At 35.7% G+C, this 18,494-nt stretch overlaps 1 protein-coding gene across 1 annotated transcript; it reads right to left on the bottom strand.

The window, feature by feature from the left end:
* Window positions 1–1,465: 1,465 nt before the first annotated feature.
* Window positions 1,466–17,401, bottom strand: LOC138693185 (zinc finger protein 235-like). Its single transcript, XM_069816918.1, has 4 exons — window positions 17,101–17,401; window positions 14,113–14,250; window positions 7,465–7,547; window positions 1,466–5,139 (listed from the first exon to the last, which is right to left on the bottom strand). Exons 1-4 carry the CDS (start codon window positions 17,191–17,193, stop codon window positions 4,233–4,235), a joined length of 1,221 nt encoding a protein of 406 aa, XP_069673019.1. The 5' UTR covers window positions 17,194–17,401; the 3' UTR covers window positions 1,466–4,232.
* Between the last annotated feature and the right edge of the window lie 1,093 nt (window positions 17,402–18,494).

The raw sequence follows: 18,494 nt of genomic DNA, 5'->3' as shown, positions 1-18,494 counted from the left end.
AGGCTGTTTGCCCGCCTCTAGTTTCAGTTTGCTCAGGAAATCAAATGCACACAACCAAACAGAAGAAACAATAATTATTAATGAGTAGCTTACATTATATGTTAAATATATTTACTATATTAGCCAATAAATTATATGGATAATATTTTTGCAAATCATATCCCTGAGAAAATTTGAGTATAACATAATTATATACTGTACTCGTAGTGATTGTACGCAACCACAAGCAATAAGATAGAGTACGTAACAAAAGTAGATCAGTGGGAAAGGAAAATGAGGAAGTGAATGCAAACAATCGGTAGAAGATAGCCTATTATTAAAATTACGCCAATTACATAACTATTTCTTTAACTTCTCCATATTCTTTCGTCAATTAGTTCAGCAAGTGGGGACTATAAGGCATCAGTATAACGCTGTCGATTATTTCAAGGTCAGTGTGGACTGCATTAACACCCTATTGCATGTGGACTGTGCTATTTTTTTTTTTATTAAGATGTCTTTAAATTACGTCTACTTGTCATACTACCATATTTATGACTGATTCTCGGCAAACTTCTAAATTAAGAACGTAAACTTCTTATGACATAACCTTACAGTGGAATACTTAATTGAAGATCGTAACACAAAATCTAGTAACCCGCCCGTGTTTCAGAGCAGAACCATACATTTTATTCCCATTTTGATCCTGGTCGTACGTGAGCAACTGATATAACATAGGCTACATAGTTTTATTAAATTTTAGGTCTTCACATATGTTCTTCCTTATAGAATGACCCTGATTGGTGACATAAGCAGTGAATGCCACATTTATAATCTTCCGCTGTTTACAATATTCATTCAACGTCCATGTTCTTTATTTTATTATTATTCTCCTCGAGTGGCCACGTACGATTATTTGTAATTAATTAAACATTTTTCTTTAAGACTACTTCATATAGTTTACATTATAACCTAAAGCAATCACACAACCACTTAAAATTTTCCACACAATTAGGTATAGCAATTCTCTGAGGAGCCAATTGCATTCTAATTAATTGTCATCATACATCATATTAATCGTACTTTTAAAGTTAGAAACTTTGTAAATTATTATAAAACATATTAAGTTTATTTTGTCTAGAGCTTAACAGCGCAGTCGCGGCAATATCTTGGTAGAGCAAGTGGCTAAGGACTGGAATGTCCAGGTTCAAGCACGAATGATAGGGAGAAGCACTGAAAATTCTGCAAACTATGTAGGCTTATAATGTGTAACTATGGACCATGTGATTGTTATTTCGAAACCATCAAAATTATCCAAAACCAGAAGATTTAATTGAATATTTATAGTGAATATTTAAACCATAAATATTCTAGATTTAGTAATCTACAATCAAAGGGTAATTATTGTTGACTGATGCAGTTTTGATATTTTGCATTCTACATAAGAGCAATTTTAAATAAACTTTAGACCAAGGTAGGAGTCCTAGCTGCTGCAGGCTTGCAACAACCTTCGTTTCTGACACAGAAGAAAGCCCAAGTCAGGGATTGGGAATGCTTTGTAATCTGCGATCTTTCAGACAATTATGCCTGTGTGTCAAGTCTCAGTGCAAGGAGTTGATTGGAACAATAATCAGGCCACAATCTACACCTTTTAAACAAATAACCGGATTAAATCATAAAAACATAGTACCAATTTCAGAATGTCTTGAATGCGATACAAATGCTATCAAATTTTTCTGAAGAACAAGAGACACAATGTGAAACAAATATATATTTCCAATAGAAACATTGAAAATCTAAAGTGAATCTTTGTTTTTACTAAAAGAATTTCGGAGTAAGTTCTGAAAGACACTTTTTTGGGACTTTCCTCGGAGAGCATTGTTATAATGGATTGCACAGAACCACAAAATGAATACAAGATCAGACCATCAGCATCGTCAGATCCCAACAGATTTCAGTGGGATGAGAAATATTAGTGAAATTAATTTCTTGTTTCTGAGAAATGATGATCATAGAAACGAATGTGACTTCCTCCAGTCTTTTTATAAGAAGACAAAACCAATCAGTTGCACCAGAACACGACATGCTTTTATATGAGTGTCAATCTCTGGCGCTAAAGTTAGTCAAACAGTATTCTTTGTTCCACAAAAATAAACGTGGATTTGAGTTCCTTAAATAAGTTTGCTTCTCCACTTGATTTTTGTGTACTGGCGTTCATTTCTTATGACATGATATGACTCTAAGTCACGCATACACACCCTCCCAGGAGTCAGGGCCCTGCTCGGTAAATTAATTAGCTTCAAACATTTATGTATATCACAGTCCGAAATATTTCACACAAAATATAGAAGCGAGATTTGTATAAGTGGCATTTTAAAAATACATTTTCGACAAAAGATCGCATATTAATATTTATGTAATCTTAATATAAATATGATAAAAGGACATCTTATAAAGTTTAACATGAGCGTAATCGGGACTGATTCCGTCAGTCATTAATGGATATTTTCCTATGCATACAGCATTGCTCGCGCTATTACGAAAAACGGGATTTCAAATATGTCGTAAAGTACTTCAGTTTTACGCAAATAAGAATTACCTACACGTATATCTTGTTTTAATTCACTGAATGAAATGAAGAAATTTAACACAAATCCAAAATATGAAGGTTAAATTTTTTTTTCCCCCATTTCGAAAGTCTGACTTGAAATAATTCGACTTCACTGCCTTGATTAAGAGGAACGTTTTCCCACAATTCCATAGCTTGAGTTTGTAGGCGCACATCAATCTTAATGCATCCCGAATCAGAAAAACACATCTCAGGTATATATTTTTAGATGCATTGTAGGATATATCATCTTCCAAATTACCCATAACAAGGAATGTTCTTTCACAGGTATCTTACTGAATCGTTTCTAACTACAGTAAAACCCCGATAAGACGCTGTTCAAGGGACCGGGTGTAAAACGCGTATTAACCGGGACCGTGTATTAGGCGGGTATACTAATTTTGACTTATATACAGTAGCTATTAGCATTTTCCTTTATTGAAATACATGATTCATGAAAGATAATACAGTATTACTCCATTATGTAATTACTGTACTGTACGTTAAAGATATTTACAATATGTACTGTACTTAATTCTTTCGAAAAAAAAAAAAGCCATTTATAGTTTGCCGTGTGCGTGTTCTCCAAGTCCTCATGTTTACCACACTCGAGTTTCTGCGATTACATCCTCCCGACGTCGCAGCTGTAGTGATTGAGTCGCGAATTTTTATTCCCGTTCTTAATGTCGATGATGGGATTCCTAATGCATCAGAGAGTTGTTTCTGAGTAAGAGTACTGTTTTCATCGTACTTTCATAAGATTTCCAATTTTTCCGACACAGAAAGGGCTTTTCGTTTAACACTCATTGTAATCACATTCACAGACACTTCAATACACAAAAGGACAACAAACTGCCCAGCAAAAATTTCCAGAATTTTATTACGGCCGAGTGACGAATGCTGTTTGAGAGAGAGGGTTAGCAAGAGGTGGGGTATTGTAACTGTATGTAGGCTTTAAGCGCGCAGGTAAGGAGTTGAATAAGAGAGCGTAACAAGAGGGTGGGGTATACTGAGGTATGAAGTATGAAGGTTTAAATGTGCAGGTAAAGGGTTGAATACCAATACTTTTCAGGTTAATAGCACCGGTAAGTTCAATGACCAAGATGTTTCATTGCTGTTACAGTACATTGCTGAAAATTATATCGAAAATATTCCACAAAAACAGCGTATTATGCGGGACCTGAGCGCAACAAACAGGATATTTTATAAAGGCATTATATATGAAATGTGCAGGACCGAACAATAAAAAGCGTATTACACGGGATAGCGTAATAAGCGGGCGCGTCTTATCAAGGTTTTACTGTAGTATGGAATTCTAGGTGACTCAACTGGGAGAAACACGTTCCAAATACAATTAACTTGAACGGTTTCTCACCAGTATATTCTTTTTCGTGTTTCTTTAGGTGACTAAGCAAAAATAAATAGTATTCAGAAACATCGAATTGCTATATTTGGTGGGGAATATGCAGAAAAACTTCGGACTCCGCATTTAATGACTTCACACTTATGTGCTACAACGATATGCTACTGTTCACGACATTCTAGACTCCTTCGCTGCGAGAAGCACTACCAAAGAACATAGTATTTCAATGATTTCTAGATATTATGGTTCAGTACATTAATTTTTTCTACGTTTTCCACGAACTTAACATTTAAATGGTTCCTTACCAATATGCAGGCGTTCGTGCCTTTTTAGGCTATTCGAATGCGAGAAGCACTTTCCGCAGGCATTACACTTGAACGGCTTCTCACCAGTATGCTTGCGTTCGTGTCTTTTTAGGCTACTATTTTCAGAAAAGCACTTTCCACAAACATCGCACTTGAATGATTTCTCACCAGTATGATGGAGAATATGACTTTTCATGCTACTGCGATAGTAAAAGCTGTCACCACAAATATCGCATTTGAATGGTTTCTCGCCGCTATGCTGAAGCTTATGGCTGCTTAGGCTACTACGATACGAAACCAACTTGCCGCAAATATCGCATTTGAATGATTTCTCACCAGTGTGTTGATGTTCGTGTCTCTTTAATCGATACGAATTCCAAAAGCACTTTCCACAAATATCGCATTTGAATTGTTTCTCGTCTGTATGCTGGCGTTCATGCCTTTTTAAATCGCACTGCTTTCCTAAACCCATTCCACAGATTTGACATTTTAATGGTTTACCACCGGTATGCTGGCGTACATGCCTTTTTAAGTTGCTAGCACGCGAGAAGCACTTACCACAAAATTTGCATTCGAAAGGTTTCTCACCGGTGTGCTGGCGCTCATGTCTATTTAAATCACCTCGCATCCTGAAACACTTTCCGCAGACATTACATTTCAGTGGTTTCTCACATGTATGCTGGCGTTCATGGCTTTTTAAATCACTCCCCTTTTCGGCCATGTGCATCAAGATATGTCTTTCAAGAATATAAAATTTTGAGAAACGCGTTCCACAAATATCGCATTCGAACCGGTCATTAATTCTTCCATACGTGGACAAAAAGTTTGCTGAAGAAGCAGAACGAACAGGCACCTGTTCTTCATCGTATTCCGATGATACAAACCTATCACGAAAACATACAATCAGTCAATAATTGGACACTGGCACAAACTTAGATTGCACAGGAATCACACCTAAAATTAGAACTAAAAGCAGATTACAGGTTCATACTGACATTCTACCTTTCTGTAAAATTATTCATCCTTTGAAATGAGCCTGAGAATTTACACACAATGTTGCAAGAGGAAGAATCTTTTCAGATCATTGCTGGTTATTACGTATTCATTGTGACAGTGTTACGTAGCACAAAATAAATGGATGACTAAATTAATCACAGGTAATAAATATCATTTTCACAAAATTACGAACATTGTAAAGTAAATATAGGCGGATCAGATTTTTACCAGTGAGTATATTTTAACCTTGCCACTATATATATATATATATATATATATATATATATATATATACATATACACGGACATCATTTTATTTTTACTTCAATTTTTATTGTACCTGAGTTTTTTAATGTACTTCACTCCCACCCCTTCTACTAGTAAACTTCCAACCGTTCACGACACAGAGCAGTACTGAATTAGTGAGTATAGTACGTTCCAGAAATATGTTCGCGTTTTCCAGTGACGAAAGATCTTTCAATATTGAATCATATTTTCGCACAGGTACTGCCGTCCGTTTCCCTACGTCGCATCCCAGTTTCCCCCACCTGCTTCTGTTCGCCCCTCTGTAAAGTCTAGTAGCTGGGCTGTCTTAGCTCTTTTCTGAAAACATTAATTTCTGTTAGGAATTGGACGTCTACGTAATATTATACAAGTGTTTAAAATAACTTAAATAAAAGGGCCTCGTTAAGTAATTAACTGTCACCAGATCCCCCCCCCTTTCTACGACCCTGCGACAAAACCACTTGAACCGACAGTAGATAGCATTTCTGAGTAATTTATCTTTTCGGATCGGGCAGATGTGAAGATTGAATTTACATTACGTAAGGTACTCTTTTATAGAGTAGGTACAGAATTATTTCAACATGAATTACTCGTACGAAAGACGAAACTGGTAATTGGGAGTAGGTACAATAGTCTATAGTGTGATAATACGCACAAAAGAACTGAAGCCTGTATCGAAATGAACGGCCACCATTTTCAAAATTCTGTTTAAATATCCATATTATGATTATTTTTCAATTTAATTTCATTCTCTATACTGTACGCTAATGTGCTGTAACAGTACAATATACATTGCATAATTAATACGTCCGAATGGATAACTCAATTCGTGAGTAAAAACACTAAGTGTTAATACTGTACTGTATTTTGATTAAACAAAAACCTAATGAAAATTATCAAACACAAAATTGCGATATTTCCTAGTTTACATAAATGGATGAACTACTTTTCTTCCCTCCTATACCTAGTAAAGTGATTTGTATTTTAAGCCAGTATCATCGAACTCCAGTCGTGGAAGGAGTAGCAAACGGTGTTTCCTGTTTCAATCGTCAATAGAAAGGTATAGCCAGATTAATATTAAAAATGTTAGTAAAAATAAAATGATGTCCCTGCATATATATTGTAATGCATCAAATATATTCTCGTCTTCGTAAATAACCAAATTCATACATTATGATTGGTATTCTACATGCGTCAACTCTCCCACAGCACAAAAAACCTGGAATACTTCTGTATGCATACATGGACCTGAAAATCCATATGAAATATTTATTCATCGATTCAAAAAAAAAAAAATAGCGAGAAAGAAGCGATAGAAAAGACTACAAAACAAACAGAATGACGCACTGGTAGTCGAAAACCGAAGTCATCTGACTTTATTTATAAACTGTTTCGATTGAATACATGTTTCATGTAATGATATTTGAGGAAGTTACGTAAAACAGCTATATCGACAATGGAAACATTTATTATTTCAGGACTCGGCATTTAAAACTTAGAAAAATGTTGAGGTTTATAGACTTTAAATTGCATTATTGAAGTGTGACAAGAAGTCGTAATACAACTATTGAACTACAAAGGTTCTCTGCTAACTAAGGTTGTCACTACCTCTTTTGGACTGGAGGCTGTTTGGGCTAGGGATATTGATAGACAAAAGTAGGAGGAAAAATCCTGAATTATATTAAAAAAACATGATTATTGTATGCATGCAAGACTGCTCTTATCATTTGCCTTCATTTTATGGATGAAATAAAATAAACTTTCCAGCACTGATTGCCCTCATAACTCCTTCCATGATTTCCGAGGTCATTCTTATTATAGGACAAACCATTCCATACCGTAACAGACTGGAAATTAACATTATATGTGACAATTTTATTGAAGCACTGAAAGAAATGACCATGTGAAGAATCACACACCACACTCACCTATCAGGCAAAATCTCATTCTCTTCTGCCGCAATTTCCAGGTGCAACTCGTCCTTTACTGTGTTCAAACCACACAATTCTTCCTAAAAAAGAAAGCCACAATATAACAAATAAATGGCGCACGTTTACATGAGGGGTATATCTTTGTTTCATGACATATGCTGCTTTAATTTTCTGGGGAAATGGTAGCAAAATTGGGAGTGTCTCGATTTTGCAAAAGAAAGCCATTAGAATTCTTTGTCAATCAAACTATCTTGAACATTGTCGACCTATTTTCAAACAATCACAGATATTAACTGTCATAAATTTATATAGAGTATATAGGACCTAGTCCTTTACACTCGACTCATTAATAGCCAATATACATGATCATGAAATTAGAAATAGTGAACAAATTAATATTTCATACTGTAGATTACATAAAACTAGTACAAATTTTTCTGTCATGGGGATGAAATTATATAATAAGCTTCCCAGTCAATATCATAAGTTACCAACCAATAGTTTCAAAGCTAGATTTTATAATTGGCTTTTAATTAATCCTTTCTATTCTGTAGATGAGTTTCTTAACATAAATTCACACGAAATTGTTTTTTAATAAATAAAGTTCTTTAGATTTATTACAATTATTACATAAGAGTGAAATGTTTTCATTAATTTTAGAGTTTCAAAATGTTTTGCGTTTTCATTCTAATTACTGTTTTCAATTATATGTGTATTTTCAAATGTATGTTTTTTTTTTTTTTTGTGACGAAGCCTATCACTGTATGTTTAATGGCTTAATAAATTGAAATGAATTGAATTCAAATCCTACCGAGTCCAAGCACAGAATTGAGTAGCACAACACACTCCTTGGAGTTCTTATTTCAAAGAGTTCTTCCATTCCCAATACACTAATAAATTAACTACTAATGAAAGAAGGAAATGTAAGGAAATATGTCTCTACCCAGTCACTAATTTAGCGAAATCTAACAAAACTCAAAATGTGTACGGATTATTTTGTGTGTCCACAAAATTTAACATTGCACCATATTTTCCATTAAACATTCTATGGGGCAGTTAAATGAAAACGTTTCAGATACCAAAAAGTATAATAGAACATTTATTACTTCAAAGTAATCTCCAAAACTGTTTATACATTTATCCCACTGCAAGACAAGACGATCAATCCGAACCAGTTCTTTACCCAGTGATACACGTCTTCGTCCGATGCAAAACGAAGTCCACGAATGTCTTTCAACTGACCATTAATGTGAAAATCGCATGGGAAGAGATCTGGGCTGTAGGGGGTGGGTTGAAGTGTTTCCAAACTAAATATCTGAGTCGTATTCCTCGCGGAGTTGGTAGTATGTGGGCGGGCATTATCATGAAGGAAGATAACACCATTCAATAGCATTCCGGGACACTTTGACTTAATGGCGCATCTCAGTTTCTGTAAAGTTTCTTCATAACGCTGTGCATTGATTGTAGCCCCATGCTCGAGAAATTCAACAAGCAGAGGATCCCAAGAAACGAGGAAAAATATCAACATGACTTTACCGGAACTTGTGTGTATTGCTTTGGAATTTTCGGTGGGGGAAAATCCATGTATTTCCATTGTTGGCGCAGCCGTTTGCTCTCCGGATCGAAATGGTGACACTGCAATTCGTCCCCAGTGACAATACGGGACAGAAATGCATACTCTTCCCTATGGTATCCTTGCAAGTGTTCCAGTGAAGCAGCCATTCTATTTGTTTTTTGTTCCTCCGTCAACTGACGTAGAGCTCAATACGCACATATTTTTCGGTAATGCAGCTGCTTTGTATTTAGTATTTATTTATTTAACCTGGTAGAGATAAGGCCGTCAGGCCTTCTTTACCCCTCTACCAGGGGATTACATCTATAATATGAAGAATAAAATTACAATTAATATTAAATTTATAATTACAATTACATTAAAAATTAAAGTACGACAAGATTACCTGATTAATGAAAGCTAGACAATTTATCATTGAAGTTAAGAACAAAGAATATTTTTGTATTTACTGAATTACAAATTAAACCTAGAATAACAAAATTCTATAGTGATGAAATTACCCGATATTGAATTGTCGCAATGACGTGTACGGAACCGTGACGAAGTTTTTCCACAGTAATCCGTCCATTTCCCTGTATAAGGCCATCAACCTCATCAATAAGAGCAGGAGTGATGGCACGATGAGCCTCTCCTGGGTGAGCATTGTCTTGCAGTGACACGCGTTCCTCTCGGAATCTCTTGTGCCATTCCAGTACATGCAGTAAACAGCAGACATGCGATGATGATGTTTCGTCCTCCTACTCCTTCAGCAGTCAAAAATCGCTCTACAACTCGTTTTATCACCTGCCTCCATTTGTGGTGTTGGACGAATACACGTATCTTACTTCCAGCACAATAAAGGAACGACTAGTGTGTAGCAGAGGTTGTAAGTGTGCTTTCGCAAGTCGCCAGCAGATGCCAGTTCAGCAAAGAAATTCTACTGTACCAACTTTTCCGCAATGAGATATACGCATGGTGACCCTTTTTTATTTGACTGCCTTTTATATAGACAGATATCACATTTAGTAGGAATGTCTGCTAGATTTCCTATAAAATATTTTGTATCCTCGAAGTAATAAGAGTTCTAAATATAATTATGAAAAAAATTGTGATAGTAAAATATAATGATTTCTGCCAGTCAAAATAATGAAAACGATAATATTTAACATGATATCGTGTGTGACAACTATGATACAAGATTGTGTGAAGGCAGCCTGCAGGTTTCGCACACAATAAATTTATTCTAGAAGACCGTATGTAGCTTTAAATTCTGTATTTTACATAATATGAGTTACTACTTGCTTACTTATTTATGGCTTTTAAGGAACCCGGAGGTTCATTGCCCCCTCACATACGCCCGCCATTTGTCCCTATCCTGTGCAAGATTAATCCAGTCCCTATGACCATATCCCACCTCCCTCAAATCCATTTTAATATTATCCTCCCGTCTACGTCGCGGCATCCGCAAAGGTCTTTTTCCCTCTGGCCTGCCTACTAACACTCTATATGCATTTCTAGATTCGCCCATACGTGCTACATGTCCTGCCCATCTCAAACGTCTGGATTTAATGTTCCTAATTATGTCAAATGAAGAATACAATGCTTGCAGTTCTGCGTTATGTAACTTTCTCCATTCTCCTCTAACTTCATCTGTCTTAGCCCCCTTTATTTTCCTAAGTACCTTATTCTGAAACACCCTTAACCTTTGTTCCTCTCTCAAAGTAACAGTCGAAGTTTCACAACCATACAGAACAACCGGTAATTTTACTTTTATAAATTCTAACTTTCAGCTTTTTTGAGAGCAGACTGAGTGACAAAAGCTTCTCAACCGAATACTAACAGGCATTTCCCATATTTATTCTCCGTTGAATTTCCTGCCGAGTGTCATTTATATTTGTTACTGTTGCTCCAAGATATTTTAACTTTTCCATCTCTCTAAAGCATAAAGTAATATGAGTATATTTAATGGAAGGATGAGATGTAGACATTTAAATACTAACACAGAATTAAGTCGAATTTGCGGCGGCACATATCAAATTCACTCCATAAATGAGGTTTAGTTATTATGGTATGCGTATATTTTTCATTAATCTCTCTCAGAGAAAACATGCAAGGAATAAAATACATGAAGCGAACAGAACTTGGTATAACACTTGACGTACATTAACAGCGAAATTAAAGGCTAATACTAGTGAGATTTATGAATGTGAGAATTAGAGAAATAATCCTGAATAATGTAACAAAATTAGAAGGAAGCAAGTTGAGTGCAGGAAGGGACATGAGGAAAGAGAAGGAAGCTACTATCCCATTTATGAAAGCAGCGAACAGTAAGGGGAATTTCGTGAAGCTATACGAGGATAAATTAAATATAAACAAGAAAGGCTATGACCTAGAGTTCTATATGGAGAACCAAACACACCCGGATTTTCGGACTGAAGTGATAAAGAGAGGCCAATTACTTGGAAGAGGAAACGAACACGATGCAGCGAAAAGTGGAAAGAGAATGGCAGAGAACGACGGAGAAGGTGAAAAGAAGAATAACACAGGGAAGACAAATGTACAAAGGCAAATAAAGAAATCGAGACGACATTAAAGCATAACAGCGGTAATGTAGGATATTGAAGGGTAACCTGCTTTTAATGGGATAAAATTTCAGTAATACAGTGCGGGGAAAAAAAGAGCATTGGAGAAGATGGGGGATTATCTCTATTGTCTACTAGCGCGGAAAAACAGTTGCGACACATTACAAATGAGGAAGTTGCCACACTCCACCTGCGCCCTCCTTTTGCAAATGTCTCTACTCACGAAATAAAATGCAACTTTCAACACTTGCGTCGTAATAACTATTGTAATTCGAATTCAAATTTACTCATAATTTGTATTTGAATACATACCCAAAATGAGCGTGTGCTCGGGTACACTCCAGTAGAGCCTACATAAATATTGGGTGGTACCGGTATGCATAAAGGTGTAGTATTACCTTTTGCGTTGACTGTAGAAAATACTTGAAATAGAAGTATATACCTACTTCGTTTTCTATGCATAAACCTGATCCTACTATTATAAAGTATTTACTACGCGACGGTAGTATAAACTATCAAGAGTATTCGATTATATCGATTATCGGTAATATTTCGGGTTAATTCGTGAAGACTCGTTAGTTTTCGCCTTTCATTCATTTATGTTAATTTCTTGTTGGGAAAATTGATTGTTGTCCTCAAAATTTGATTTGTTTAACAAGAAAATGTATAATTACTACGAAGTGGAAAATGTAGAACAGAGAGAATATTTGTTAATCTACTAAAAAAATACCCAGCGTTATTAAACAAGCAAATTCCTGCCCTGAGAAGTAATAAAGAAAAAGCCATCCAGTCTATGAACGAGTACGAGGTGAAAGTTTACAGAAGGAAAAAAATTGACGAAAAACAACTTTTGAAGAAAATAATTAACATAAAAAGTAAAATCAAACTCAGACAGGCCCAAAATGTTAGTCATTAAATTTACTTACTTACTTACAAATGACTTTTAAGCAGCCCGAAGGTTCATTGCCGCCCTCACATAAACCCGCCATCAGTCCCTATCCTGTGCAAGATTAATCTAGTCTCTATCATCACATCCCACCTCCCTCAAATCCATTTTAATATTATCCTCCCATTTACGTCTCGGCCTCCCCAAAGGTCTTTTTCCCTCCGGTCTCCCAACTAACACACTATATGCATTTCTGGATTGTCCACACCTGTGGAGTAACGGTCAACGCGTCTGGCTGCGAAACCAGGTGGCCCGGGTTCGAATCCCGGTCGGGGCAAGTCACCTGGTTGAGGTTTTTTCCGGGGTTTTCCCTCAACCCAATGCGAGCAAATGCTGGGTAACTTTAGGTGCTGGACCCCGGACTCATTTCACCGGCATTATCACCTTCATCTCATTGAGACGCTAAATAACCAAGATGTTGATACAGCGTCGTAAAATAACCCAATAAAATAAAAATAAAAATTTCTGGATTCGCCCATACGTGCTACATGCCCTGTCCATCTCAAACGTCTGGATTTAATGTTCCTAATTATGTCAGGTGAAGAATACAATGCGTGCAGTCATTAAATTTACATGTAATCTAAAATATTGTATTCACTCACACGGAGTTTTTTTTCACGTATATTAGTTGTATTATAAAACATAGAATCATTTTGCTAAAAATATGTTATTTTAAATAACAATAACAAAAATCAACTAACAGACAGAATTCCAGTTATCTCAAAATCAATTTTGAGTAGTTGATTACAAAAATTGATCAAATAACATTTTTATTCTTAAAACTTATATAACTTCTTATAATCATATTCTGATGGTTCTCGTCTTTACTTGTAGGATTTTCTAGCGCGAATTGCGTAAGTTCTGCAATAAATTTTAAACTGTCCAAATGTTTATGCTGAGCTAATGAAGTCTCAGACAGGGCTGACAACGATTTTTCTTAGTTTACACTTAGAAGTAGAAGTATATACCCCTTGTTATGCATATACATAGTAGTTTATACTACGAATTCTAGCATAAACTGAGCACGGTCTTCCAGATCATTTTTCTGCTATGCAGGAAAGAATTTACTACTGGTTTTTATACATAAAGACCGTAGTATATATATTACCAAAATCTTAGCAATAGCATTTACTTCAACTTTATGCATACCAGTCATTATTAAAATAAGCTTCCTATAATTCTCACAAACCTTGTGTATGCTACATATGTGAGCCTAAATCTAGACTTCAATTCTGCGGAAAGAACATAGAGATAACAGTGATCATCAGGAGCTTCCAGATGGCAATACTGAGCACTTCATTCTATATAACAAGACCTCAAATCTTGTCAAAAGTAAATGTATTATCATTGAAAGAGTTTTCTTCAAAACTTATACAAGAGAGCCATATCGGACTCTAAATTTAAGAAAATCTGCAACAAACAAATAAGTAATAAATAGCATGCAGACAGTTTTACTGTCCCCACTGTAAACAAAAATTCGCTGTCGCCATAGCTGTACAGACAAGGTTTCGTGAAGAACAGAATAGAAGTTAAACACTAGCCAGCACACCAATCAGCTCACTCACCTCGGCTTCACACTTCACCACGGTGAAATTATGGGGCAACATAATTTCTTCAAATTTCATCTCTGATATATGATCGTAGCTGCCATCCACGCATTCCTCCTTTATCTGAGCCACATGTACATCCAATAAATTCCCTTCCTGCAGAACACAGAGACAGTCTGACTGAGTAACATAATGTGTTAAATTGGAAAAATCATATTAAAGAAATTACCCCCAAACTAAATTCAGCTTGTTTTGCTATTAGATCTATGCAAAAGATAGTAAATATCAATACCTTAAAAACAATATAATTTGTACTTCCACTCGGTAATGAGTTTTGGAATAATATTCTGGGAAAATTCCACAGATAGTAACAGAATATTTCTATTACAAAAAAGAGTAATTAGAATAATTGTAGGTGCCAAATCTAGGGAATCGTGTAGGACAATTTTAAAAAACTACAAATAATGCCCATGGTTTGTCAGTATATCTTTTCATTAATAATCTTCCTCTTATGTAATCGTGAAAAATTTGTAACTAATTCAACAGTTCATAGCATAAATACACGTCAAAAATGACATTCATACTCCATCGGCAAGTCTGTCATGCTACAGAAAAGGAGTGCGTTATATGGCAGTAAAAATTTTTAATAGCCTCCCTATCGATATAAAAAATGAAACTCAAAACATAAAATTATTTAGGGCGAAATTAAAGAAGTACCTAATTTCTCACGCCTTCTATTCTGTAGGTGAATTCATGACATTCAATAACGCTTCATGAAATTGATACTAAAACTTTGTGTTGTACTAGTAGACTATATTGTAAATCTCGTCTGTATATATTTCATCTAGACTGTGACTATAAATTAAGACTTTATAATAGTATTAGGTTTTTTGACTTGTTCCATATTCTAGCTGTAAGCAATGTATGAATACCATGGAATGCTAATAAATACAATACAATACAATACAATTACAATGTGACAGAAGCTGATCACAAGTGTTGCAGGTTGGACTCTGGGTCTGCATGCCAGTGCATCAACACTGCTGGCACAACTGGGGAGAAATTATGGATATAATTGCAGAGATAATGGAGAACACATTTTAAAAACAGCGTACTTCAAAAAAGAGGTAATATTTCACATATGAGACTGAATAAAATACAGTCAAATTTGTAGTGGCGCCAGTGACTGTAAGGTTTTCTTATTCAGTTTAAATATTTTAGTTTGGCACTCAGCATTACCTCAAAAGTAAATTTATAGTCTAGCACATTGCGACTGAAAAAAAAATTCCAACAAGTGTTATTTGGTGCCCGAACATACTCCGAGAAATATGACCAAGATTAGCGGAGCATGTTATAAATTTTGAGACAAATGAAATATCGATCTGAAGTCAGAACACGTATTTTCTTAAAACGTGCGGATTTTTTTTGATATAACACAATGTATAGTGGTGACTGGTGATGCCAGGAATGATCTAGATTGCATCGAAATGTTAAATAATACCCATTTTCACGACGTAAAGTTTACAAGTAGGTACCAATTATGCTAAAATTACCAAACATCCCCGTTTCCCAGGGACAATCCCGAATTCATAACTTTGTTGCTCGCAAAAATATATCCCGGGTTTTTGAATAAGCTTCCCTGGTTGTCTCTGTTCTAAAAATAGATTTAATTTTCTTATTTTCTTAGTATCTAAAACGTTAAGTTATATTGTGATATATTACTTAAAGCATACAATGCGAATGCTGGGCAACTTTCGGTCCTGGACCCCGGACTCATTTCACCGGCATTATCACCTTCATCTCATTCAGACGCTAAATAACGTAAGATGTTGATAAAGCATTGTAAAATAATCTACTGAAATAAAATAAAAACAATGCATTGCTTCATGCTGCTTCTGGTTTAAGAAAAAAATCTTAAATTCGGAAGCAGAATTGTTTGTCGGCGCAGCTATTGTGCATGCGAGACAGGACGAGTTTTGTGTAGTGTTGTCTTTGTGGACGGAATGTGAAAAATGTCAGATTACAAACATAAAATCTAAATGTGTTTTAACGATAAGATGTGTAAGGAATTTATTCTCTTTTTTATGGGTGGCATTAAAGACCATTCCATCATCTGCTCACTGTGCCAAACTTATTTCACCAAAAGAACTTCTGTTACCAAACAAATGGCAACAAGAAGATATAATTGCTGTGACCACTCATTGTTTTTCCCCTAAATTATTCACTCATATATTTTAATAGGTTAGTTTACGACGCTTAATCAACGGCTATGGTGATCTAACATCTGAGAGTGGTGAAGGTGATAATTTCAGCGAAATGAGTCCACGGTACAGCACCAAAAGTTACCCAGCTTTCACTCTTAACGGGTTGATGGAAAACCCTGGAAAAAACCTCAACCAGGTAACTTTCCTCAACTGGATTTAAACCAGGGCCATTCGTTTCACGGTCAGGCATGCTAACCATTACTCCACAGCGATGTACTTCACTCATTTCAAAATTGTTCCGTACAAGAATGACATATGAACTGCATTACAAGATGGTACTTTTACGTAAATCCTTGGACAGTAATCTGATCTAGTGAAGAAGTTCTGTGAAACAAAGTTCACGTGCTGCAAGACAAACATGGAAGCAATTCGTTTTATCAGCTATGAACCTGAGATGGACTTATCAACGTTCAAGATTGTGTGTAAAACACTGCATTACAATCTTCACCATGACATGATGTAGACAAGGCAAATATTACAAAACATTCTTTCGTAAAAAAAATTGGTGTGACTTTCTGTCTTTCATTCTTGTAGTAATTTAATTTAATGTGGTAATAGTAGGGTCTAATAATAATAGCAAAACAAGAACAAGAACAACAGAGACACTAATGGTCTGTGTAGCTACAAGTGTCCCCAGATTTCTGGTAAAAATCTGGAAACCTGGGGCAGTGTAACTTTATAGATTCACATGGTGATTAGTAACACAGGAATCAGAGTAAACATGGGGATAGAGTAGTCTTACATCTGCTGACGGGCTTGCCTCTTCTTTAACTGCGTCATCATATGACTGCACTGTCAAAGGATCGATCTCTGGTTCTGTCTTGATAGCATCCATTACACCTGAAAGCACAGTCACAGAAAATTACCTGATTGCTATTAACATAGTACATATGTACCCTGCATGGTAAGTAACCATAATGCTCCGTTGAACGACATATATCCCTTTTGTACTTACAACTATATTTGCATGGAAATCGGAAATTTTAGTGTTAACACACATATCGATATTATGTATTGTGTGTGTTTTTGGCAGTTTAGGCATAATATACAAAGATTACGGTGAAAGTATTATGGGATTACAGCAGCTTGCACGTAGAGCAAGTATTAATACACAAATACAACACTGTTTGTGAAAAATGCAACACTCAGAAAGAATGGCCCGAAGAAGATGACGCCGAGACACAGAAGGCTCTGAGGATGGTGTCAAGTAGCACCGAAACAGCTTAAGCCGCATATGCTTACATAATTAACACGAGTAAGATCGCCATTTAATCAATTATTTATATTCAAGTGTGAAAAGTAGTGTACGAAAGATTCAGCATGGATTAATGATAACGTTACACGTGCTCTTTGCAGACAGCAAAGAAGAGGAAAATTGTTTAGAAATTGAACTGTTTATCTCTTGGAACCATGTGGAACGTTGAAGTGATCACTGGAGCAGTATAACACCCTTTGGAACAGGTTATATCACGACACTGTACGAAACAGTTTCAATAAAACTGTACCAGCTTTCTTTACCCATCTCTAGAAGCTAGCATCTCACACACATCACCTGCGTGTTCAAAATCATTCCGAGTCAAAACGTTGTATAAACACGAGATAATAAAATATAGGAACAAACGAATAATAATTACCTTACCTGTATACAAAAAAAAAAAAAACTTTCCCCAAAAAACAAAAGGGGAAGCAATGTTTTTACTACATTTGTGGACGCTACGCCCCTGGTCTACATTGTGCACCATTTTGAACGTCATCTTCACTATGTGTACATAGTAATTAAATATTAATCTTGCATGCGTTGCTTGAATGGATAAAGTTGAAAGAAAAGTTGAACCGTGTAGATGCACCTCTGGAATGCCACATCAATGAGTATTCCCGATAATAAAAATGTTCCACACTCACATCACACACGCTCTCTGTGGCAATGGAGTCGAATCTTCTAACATTCTATCTCTTCAGTCTACAATGATGAAGAGAGAATCTCTGAACATTGGATATGTTAAAGAAAGATACACCATATTAAATTCTATAAAATTAAATATTTGCATGGTGAGCAGATGCTCTAAAACGTGCGAAAAAACAAATAGGGGTTGAATAGCTCAGAACAATATAATAGACGTGCACGCCGCATGTTGC

The sequence above is a fragment of the Periplaneta americana genome, chromosome 17, assembly GCF_040183065.1.
Source record: "Periplaneta americana isolate PAMFEO1 chromosome 17, P.americana_PAMFEO1_priV1, whole genome shotgun sequence".
Taxonomy (NCBI): Eukaryota; Metazoa; Arthropoda; class Insecta; order Blattodea; family Blattidae; genus Periplaneta; species Periplaneta americana.
Note: the sequence above shows the minus strand (reverse complement) of the source record. Positions and strands in the feature narration are given on the sequence as shown.